A 10,248-nucleotide genomic window follows, 5' to 3' on the forward strand; every position below is an offset into this window, starting at 1 on the left:
CCATTCACTAATTTATACCTTCTAACAAAATAGTCTCTATATGAAACATATTATTGTGTTCACATAAGGCCACCACTTTTTCCTTCCCCCTTCTCCTTGTCCTACTTCTCGTCTACCGAATTATACCTACCTTTAACATAAAGAATAGTCAGGTGCACAAAATTTCCATCGACGTGGAAAAAAATCAAATTATATTGAGTCTATTGTACACAATCTTTCCATACATTGTAAAAAACTATTTCTGTGATTCAAATCCATGACCACTAGATCCCATGACAATAACTTTATTATTGCGTCATTTGCTTATTTATACCTTCAAACAAAATACATAAGGCTACCACTGTTTACAATGTACTCAGTGATAACTATGAATGACCCCAAATTTAGGGGTCCAAAAGCCTAATATACGTAAATTTTTCGCGTAACCAAATTCATGTGCATCCCTAAACAATGGTCAATGTAGTATAAATGTACTATCGACAATCGAGTAAAAGCTTTGTTGTGCCTTTCACTAAACTTGAGCCTCAACATGCTGACACTTAGTTGCTGAAAAAGAACTCTTGATGTTTGCCCTTTGACATGCTGCTGCAGAGTGTTTGCTGGGTGAGCGTGGGTTTTGCACTATAACAAGCAAGGGATTGAACGATTTTCGATTGTTCGAATAAGGACTTGAAGTTGGCTGCAGAATTAAGCTTCTGTTACTCGTGGCCATTGACGAGATGATTAATTTGGAGGAATAGAATAAGAAAGTAAACAAAAGAGTTGAGATGTTACAAAGAAGAAACTAAAGTTAGTAATCTGCATCACTCACCACGCCGACATGCCATTCTTGAGATACCAAATTGTTGAACTCAGAAGCATCCATTTCCTGCAATGTTTCAGTTAACATAAGGAATAACCTCGATGAATTGCATGCTAAGAACAATGATTTTAACACTGGAAGAATCAGAGATAAGTTTCCGATCTGTTTTTTTCCGACTTGCACACTTTTTGGATAGGGAACCATAAGGCAGTTAACCTGGTACAAAGCTCGCTCGGGTACTCCAGACAAGAATTGGTACATGCATACTGCTGTGACACTGGATATCCTTATTATTTAGGATTCTTATTTAGGTTATTGAATCTGGAGATCATCCTGTTCAATGTTTTTCGGTTCCTAGACATAGTAACTGAGGTTAACCATGGTCAATTATAGCAAACCTAACTTATATATAGTTATGATCTCTAGTGCAGGATATAATGCAAGTAGAAGATGCCTTTATTGTGTAAGCAAAGAAAACCATAAATAATTTAATCGAAATGAGATTTGCGTAACATGAAATATGCTTCCTTAGGATTATCAGGTTAAGTATAAACACTCACTAACTAATAACAAGAAATAGGAGTTGCAGAAGTGCAACTTACTATGCTATATACAGGGGGCACTCTCATCTCCCATTTGGACTTTGAGGTAGGCATCACAGAGAAGTGCGGCGATACTTCTTGCGTCCTAAAAGTCCACCTGCAAAGTGAGCAAAATCATATATAATTGTGATAAAGATAAATAGGCAACTCTCACTCCCAACTTGTCGCTTAGATATGTGAGAAAAAGATGAATCAAAATAGGTTTGGATTAGAAACAGGTTTCTTCCTGCAACCTACCCAATGTACAGGAAGATGCAAAACTGAGCCCATTCCCGTACCAGCAAACGGAACCAATAGTTATCCAAAGTCTCATCAACATTCAAATAAATCTGAAGTTAAGAGATGTATTGTTTGTCAAAAGTCCACAAAATGTGATAAACAACTTTCACTACGACGTGCTTACCATAACTTCTACCAATGCTACAAACTGCATTGCAGCTTGAAATTTCCTGGTGGAGACAGATGAAACGAATGAAACACAGTTTAAAGGAAAATAAAAAATCACATATATGCTCGGAGGTGTAATATGTACTTGAACATTGTGAACTTTGTATGCAACGCATTGTGCATTGTATCTTCATCCTCTATGTAACTCAGTTGTTCTCGCAGAATTCCCATATTCTGAGAGATATGGTGGAAGATCATGTAGAACGATAAGGAATAATTCAGCAGAAGGAATACCTGCATTGGGTTCAAAAACTCTTGAATACATATTTGAATTAACAGTAACTTAAGTTTTTTGTGGAAGATTTGGGAGGACCAAAGATGCTTAACTGTAAAATAAGGCACAGCAGCCTTGTAACCAACAAGGGTGAGGTAGAGTATAGATCCCAAAGCAGCAGTTTTACGTCGTTCGCGTACTGAAAGCCGCTCATATATGATGCAATAACCGTGAGAGATGAGCATAAATGACACAAAAGAGGCTGTTTGAAAGAGTATTCCAGTTACATACACCCCAAAAGACATCCACAATGAGCATATCTGACGGTTTATGCAAGAATACCTGACAAAAACACCCAAACAGTGATACTTAATATCTACAATGAATACATAATTCATAACCTTTCTTAACTCGTAGTTCTAGCATTATGTTCACAATATCAATACAGATACTACAGAAAAGGAAGTACCGAAACATGATAGGGTATACAAGGTACGATTCAACATAAAATCTTGCCATCGGAACTCACCAAAATAAAAATGAAAGCCCTAGCTGTAAAGACTTTGTAACAGGGACAGAAGCCAACATCCACTGTAGATGGTTTGTCTGCCCTAACAAATTACATACATGCCAGAATAAATCAGAACTACAAGGAAGCATCTATAATCGAAGAAGAAAATTACCTAATCATATGTTTACAGAATCGACGATTGCAAAACACTCAAACAGAAACACCAGATGAACACTACGAAAATGAAGACGTTAAAAGGAAACGGTTCACACAAGAAAGACTGGAATTCAAATGCTTGATAGAAAGACCTATTTTGTTCTAGGCAAAAATCAAATCTTTGGCAACTCTGCATCTTCCAGTGCACAGTAAATCGCAACCAAAGAGGGAAAAAGTGCATCAGAATCCGCACAGTATGAACACTATAATCGAAGAAGAAAATTACCTAATCAGATGTTTACAGAATCCGCACAGAGTTTACAGAATCGAAGAAGAAAATTACCTAATCAGATGTTTACAGAATCGACGATTGCAAAACACTCAAACAGAAACACCAGATGAACACTATGAAAATGAAGACGTTAAAAGGAAACGGTTCACACAAGAAAAACTGGAATTCAAATGCTTGATAGAAAGACCTATTTTGAAAATTACCTAATCTATCGACGATTGCAAAAATCCAATCTTTGGCAACTCTGCATCTTCCAATGCACAATAAATCGCAACCAAAGAGGGAGGGGAAAAGGGCATCAGAATCCGCACAGAGTTTCAAAGAAACAGTCGAAGAACTAAAAGCCGAAGCTCTAGATGCCAGAAACGCGAGCGGACCTGGAAAAACCTGTTCCTCCAGGTGTTGACGGTCCAGGTGAAGGCGGAGACGGCCCAAATCACCAGAAACGCGAGGTAGATCGAAGGGAGCGGCCTGTACGATTCGTCCAGCGACGGCGATCCGAACAGGAAGCGATCTGGAGGAGGAGGAGGGAGCGAAGCATCTCCCATTTCAATTTCAGCCGGAGAAGGCGACACAAACAGAGGCGTTATAAATAGGCGGGGGGCTTCCACGTACCGCCGAAACGATATATCCTCGTGCGTAACGTAACGGTCTGGCGTCAAGTCAAGTCACACCTGTTTGTAACAAACGTAGACATGTTTTCCTACCGGTAACACTCATCAGTTTCGGCATTAAATTATTGTTATATCGTAACGCGGAGAGAAAAAACCGTCAACAAAAGTATATAACCTGTTTGTAACAAACGGCATGACATATTTCATCACCGCGCTGTCTACCGCTGGCCTCCGCCCGCGTAACACTCATCATTTCCGGATTTCCATTAAATTATTTGTTATAACGTACCCTCTAATTGTGGTGCATGGGAGAATTAGACATCCGAGCCTTTTGAGCAAGATATAACAAATATATCAGAGGTCGGAGCATTGTAACGTGATATATTCATGATAGTAACGTGCATGTATCATTTCCGATTTCCACGTAGCGAGGGAGTAGATTTGCATGATCCAACGTACCCTATAATTCACATGCATGGAGCCATTAAACATCCATTTGAGCCTTCTGAGCAATGATATACACTATGAAAAAAATACAATATAAAATTAACATATATAGTGGATTTTATATTCATACAGTGATAAAACCTATAGCTATATAGTTAAATGTGTCATGTTGGTTTCATGATGTATTTTTTCATGTTGCATATCATTTCTCCATCCCTTTATGTCGTGTTTACTTTAAAAGAATAGATTGGAAGTTTAGCTCCAGATGACTTAAAAGGGTAAAAATAAAAATAAAAAAAAACATCTTAAATTATGTAAATCGTATGTCATTTAAAAAAATTAAAAAAACATGTCATCAAATATTTCATTGTAAAATTATCTTTACTTTTAATACTATTGTAATAATTATGACTAACTATTAAAATATATAACAATTACTTAGTAACTGCCACAACGTTATTTCTTATTTTAAATATTATTATAGCAATTATGACTATCTTCTATAACGTGTATAGCAACTACTCTATGTAACACTTAATATAATATTATAACAATTAGTAAGTAGTTATTATAATTATATAACAATTATAATTATTTTAAAATAATTTTGATAATATTTAAAATAATTTCCACCAAATTAATAAAAAAATATTTCAATTAAAATAAAATAATCAATTCTTCACTATAACGGTGTTGAAATAAGAGATATTCTCAAAATAAAACATAGGATAGAACACATTTTTGATTTTTTTTTCTCCTGATTTACATAATTTAAGATGTTCTTTTAACTATTGATCATTTTTTTACCGTTAATCATTTTTTACTGTTAATCATTTCCCCTCTTCTATAAACTCTTAAAATGCGAGTAAGTTTAGTCGATGATAGAAATATCTAAAAATCTCTATCCGATTCAAACTTTTAGAATTTTAAAAAATTAATGATCAATCTTGTTTACTAATTCCACTAGTTATAATATATTCTTGAGAAAATGTTAAAAATTAAAAAAAAATTCTTGTTTCTAGATTCTTTTTCAAAAATTCAAGTCAAAGTCATGCCCATTCCTTAAGTAATTAAGTATTTGGGAATGGTCTTGAAGCTGCCTACTGACTCCAACCTAACATGAGACTTTGAATGGAACAGCTGTTAGGGTTTGAGATTTTGGTCGGATAATAAGCATTAGGTGAACCAACTCAAACCACGTAATTAATTATAATTAGGAACCAATATATGAAATAATATTTACTAGGAATGGAGTGTTTAATTGCAATTAATTAAGCTTAAGGGTAATTAATATTTTATTTCTACACTTAGCAAGGAACTAAACTGTTATTAGGATGGTAAAAAGATCATGAATAAATTTAATGTTCAATTTAATAAAAATTTATTTATGTTCATTCAATATACATAATCAATTAAATAAATAAACTTAAATACATATATATTCAACTTATAAATAATATTCATGAATAATATTTATAAATAATATTTATGAATTATCTTTATCAATAAAATCATTATCAACATGCTAAAAAAAATTTTTTTTAAATAAATAAATAAATTTATATTATCAAACTCAATAATCAAACAAACAAATTTAAAATGTAAAAATTTTAAATAATCAAACAAACTTAAATTGAGTACTAGATAACATCTAAACGAACCAAACTCAAATAAAACTTAAACAAATCAAGCTCATTAAAAAAAACCAAACCAAACTTAAATAATCATTTCAAACACTTGATTCATTTTAAATTCAGCTTGACTTGATTATCTTATCAAACAAACTTGAACATCATAATATTTGAATCGGCTTGACTTGTTTACAACAATGGTCATACATGCATTATTATGATTTATCTATCTATGTTGTGTGAAGTGGGGGAATCAAAATTCTTTTTCAAATAGAGCACCAAAAATATATAGTAATTTTTAATAAAAATAAAATTGATAAAACTAAAAAAAAACAACAAATTCTTTCATGATCTGATTCTCCTAAGATTGCTAGGGTTGAACTAACATACAGTCGCAAACTGAGCATCACTCTTACGAAAGAATTGAAATGTAGAGTAGATAGATAGATAACAAACTGCATCAATATACACTATTGACGAAGTATAAAGAGTCATTTTATGGTTGAGCATATCTAGTGACCTTTGTAGAGTAAATAGTTGAGCTATGCTTCAGCATTCTGGCTTTCCTCTAGCTCGGCACTTAGTATTCGATGGAGGAGGATATCGACTGTGCGGTTCCTCGAGGAGGTCACACTACAAGATGATGACCAAATAATGTTTTAGTTGGCATTCTATCAAGCAAGCATATATCATGCTACAGATACAGGCTGATATTTACCCGGTAAGCCGTCTTCTTCCCTTCCTTTTGGGCGCATCCTGTTTTAAAAGGAAAATGTATCGAGTTAAACAATTTAAAGGAAAGAAGTTAACGAATGCTAAGTAAAGACTCCTTAACATCTGGTTAGTATGTCATCGATATCTTCTCAAAGCACCAATCATTTAGTTGAGATTTGCAAGACCATAGAAGATTTTCCATGGTGATTCCGTTTATTCAATTTGGGGAAGAAGATACAAAATAGTTTGGAAGAGCAGAACATTCATTTGACTATCTAAAGAGCTTCATATTTTGACAAATATAATGTCGCAATACCATTTCCTCATTAGGTTCATTGGCTGATTCAAGATCCATCTCAGCAAAGAACGCCTCTAATATGAAAGCAACAACCTGAGAAAGCAAACAGAAATGTTAAATTATGACAGTTTCAACAACTTCGAAATACCATAAGGAAAGTGTTAGATTCCTTCTATAAAAGTTTCTAGTCTGGGTTTAAGGCCTTGAGGAAATTTACAGATACTGCTTGTTCTTCATATATCTACGTGTCATTCTAGTACTTATTCTGGGGGATAAATCTACCACCAAAATGTATCGATTCAGAGAAAAGAGACCGAAAGGTGAAGGATCAGAAAGAAAAGAGAGAGAATAAAAAAAAAGTCAAAAGTTGTGTCCTTGCTAGTCACCAACACCTCATTTGTGCCATTCCCACCACAATCTTCTTTCACATAGAGATATAGAGAAAGAAAGTTTTCTAATCTAATACCACCATTACCGTCCACCTCTGCAACTCTTTCCAAGACAAAGTACCGAATTTTGGGTACAAGTCCACAGAATAATATCAACAATTACTAAAAGAACATGAAAGTAGAAAATTTTTAGTATTCCTAACATAGCATACTACTTATCTGATCATGAATGACTTTAATTGAAATATGGCAACGAGATTCTTACCAAATTAAGAAGCAGCAAGACTGTTATTAGGTAGAAACTGATGAAGTATACAAGTGTCCAATATGTTCCAGTCAATTCACTGTAGCTCTGTGAGAAGTAAATCATGAGGATTTACATGGTTTGTTAATTACTCACAAAGTTATGAAACTTCAACATATGCAAATGAAAAATAATGCATTTTAGATAGAATTAACACGAAGCACTGTGATAGAAGGCCAGTGGAAAAATATCAAAAAAGCTGACTAGAAGAACAATATTTCAATGTGTTGAGTTCAGGATTTTCCTAATTACTTTTAATCATATTCTTTAAATTTTTATATTGATTTTATTTATATATAATTTGGGATTGGGAACTTAAATGAAAATTAAATTCTAGAAGTATTGTACAGGGAAAAAATTCCACAAAAATATAGAACTCTAGTTTAGACTCACATGGTGAGTAATATACCAATGAAAAAAGGGGTTCATAGGCTTATAAGAGTGAAACACTATTAACAAGGTTATGGACTAATTGAGGGGGCCCAAGAAGTTCATGGTCAACTCTCTTGTTTGAGTGGGTTCTAATTATCAATAGTGGATGCACTCAGGCATGGTAAGGAGTTTGGAAGAGCTGCTTTTAGAGTGACAAAATGTGTAACCAAGTTCAAGAGCCTAGAGGAGTTCTTCAAGAACTAATGGTCACTCAATGGATGGATACATTTAATACTACACCCAAAATGTTAATAGATGAAAAAAAACGTCTTCTTCTCTAACCCCTCTCTACCTTCTTCCTTTGCAACTCTCTCCAAAAACCGTCTCCAACCTCTGCCACAACAGCCTCCCCGAAGCCCATCCAGCCAACTCATCATCCTTTATTGTCATACAACCTACATCAACCTCTCCAATAGGCACTTTGGTCACAACTCCTTCACTAGCCAAGGATGCAAATTTAAAAGGGCAATATACTAATCGAAGGTCACTGGTTGAGGGTCATGGCACCTGCTAGAGCCATACAGTGAAGCACCTAAACTTTGGTGCCAACATAGCCTCTATTCCAAGAGTGGTGATTTTCTCATGGAGGAAGATGGATGGTCCAAGGTCCACAGCTGTGGAGGAGGGCGTACACTAGCAGAGGGTGATTGTCGAGTGAGAGGAAATGTCTGTGGAATGCATACTCATGGAGAGAAAAGGACAGTATTTTGTACATTTCATCCCTAGCTCATTTTCTTCTCATTCCGGTTATCATCCACAAAAGTGACAAAATATCTAAAACCAGATTTAGACGAATGGGACAAGGACCCCAAACATAGTAAACAACATACTCCTCTCCTCTTTCCACCTCCTCTCCATGTTTCTCTTCTTCCCTTTCCTCCTTTCCTTCTCACTCCCTTCCAAGGTAAAATGAACCAAAAATATGTGGGAATATTTCTCCTCAAACTTAAATTCCAATTTAAATTCATGAGTAACATGGATGGATTCTTATAACCTTAATATCGTGCTAGAATTTCTCAACGAAGCGAAGGAACGAGGGCGTTTTTCGCGATGCACGGAGGGGTGCGATCTCGCGATGCACAGAGGGGGTGCGATCGCGAGGCGCGAGTTGGAGAAAGACGGCGCCGAAAAATAAAATCCCAAATTAGGTTTGCTCTGATACCATGTTATCAAAGTAAAGGAAAATCTTATTCAATAATCAAATACAAGCCCCTATTTATATAGGAGTTTTATGAACCTATTCTACGAGACTTATTCTAATAAATATAACCAATATTTAACCAATACTCAAAAAACTAGGGTCTTCAACATTTAACTTTTCTTTGTTTGACATCCACTAGTGCATGTTATGATCTCTCAACCTAGGCCCAAGCTGTAATGTCTTGACTAGTTTGAGATCATTGTGGAAGGTCATGCAATAAGTCATCCATTAATGCCTCTAGGTCATTCGAATTAAATGTATGGGTGATCTGAATACTGGTTTCCAGGGACTCCATGATGATCCTCATGTTGTCATTTGTTGAACAGTAGACCAGCTAGGTATGGGCAATATTCTCGAACAAATAAAACAACGATCATAGTATAAATGGAAGCCCAAAGAATCTGTAAGCCAAATAACAAATAATGAATGCCTAAGTTTATAGGAAACAGTACCTGCATCCATGCTTGCCAATTTCCATCACAGCAAATTAAACAATGTTACCATCCCATTTGGGTAATCATTGGAATTTAAAAAGCAAATAGCTAAACCGTTAAAGAAGAATCAATAGCCAAAATGTTGACTGATATTAAATACTAAGCCACATCTTGAGAAAATACTCATAACAGTTGAAGAAAATAGAAATATGAGATAAAACAAGTGTGTGTAGTATATAGAACTTTGATACATATTAATTTAGTAAAATAGGAAAATGAACAGAAGGATACTCATCATCAGAAAGATCTGTAGATGCCAGTTCAGTGTTTCCAGCATTTACAATCCCGCCAAAAGCTATGAAACAAAGAAAACAATTATTAATACTTCAGTAAACAATAAAATTTCTGCAAGTGTGAAATCTTCATTAGTATCATAATTCATAGGACAAGTGAACAATTTCGTTTCAGTTATTTAAAAAAAATGAATGAAAGCTATATGTTGTCTGTGCACTAAAGCAAAAATGGTGATAAATTCATCTCTTTCACAGATATAAAAATGGTGAGTAAACATTTTCATTTCCAAGCTTGGAAAACAAACACAGGTCATTGCCCCTCGACAAGGGGAAGAATACATCTGTTGGCAAGCTGCAGGCATAAACATGAAATCAGCATTCAATACTAGCTCGGCCCCGATGAAATTACTGATAAGTACCTCAGTAAGGAGGTGGAGAAGATCAAGGCATGTGTCTTATTTGGTGGT

General features: G+C 34.8%; 2 protein-coding genes across 2 annotated transcripts; both read right to left on the minus strand.

Annotated features, from left to right (window-relative positions):
• Positions 1-224: 224 nt before the first annotated feature.
• On the minus strand, positions 225-3,572 carry LOC141825153 (uncharacterized). Its single transcript, XM_074712540.1, has 9 exons — positions 3,402-3,572; positions 2,595-2,671; positions 2,179-2,407; positions 1,937-2,085; positions 1,808-1,853; positions 1,642-1,733; positions 1,405-1,501; positions 812-868; positions 225-679 (listed from the first exon to the last, which is right to left on the minus strand). The coding sequence occupies exons 1-9, from the start codon at positions 3,570-3,572 to the stop codon at positions 512-514; spliced, it is 1,086 nt and encodes a 361-aa protein (XP_074568641.1). The 3' UTR covers positions 225-511.
• A 2,427-nt stretch (positions 3,573-5,999) lies between these two features.
• LOC141824099 (two pore calcium channel protein 1-like) lies at positions 6,000-9,524 on the minus strand. Its single transcript, XM_074711333.1, has 5 exons — positions 9,507-9,524; positions 7,383-7,469; positions 6,747-6,821; positions 6,435-6,472; positions 6,000-6,349 (listed from the first exon to the last, which is right to left on the minus strand). The coding sequence occupies exons 1-5, from the start codon at positions 9,510-9,512 to the stop codon at positions 6,259-6,261; spliced, it is 297 nt and encodes a 98-aa protein (XP_074567434.1). The 5' UTR covers positions 9,513-9,524; the 3' UTR covers positions 6,000-6,258.
• Positions 9,525-10,248: the final 724 nt, after the last annotated feature.

The sequence above is a fragment of the Curcuma longa genome, chromosome 3 (assembly GCF_044706935.1).
Source record: "Curcuma longa cultivar G26 ecotype Majalengka, Jawa Barat chromosome 3, ITB_CL_G26_1.1, whole genome shotgun sequence".
Classification (NCBI taxonomy): domain Eukaryota; kingdom Viridiplantae; phylum Streptophyta; class Magnoliopsida; order Zingiberales; family Zingiberaceae; genus Curcuma; species Curcuma longa.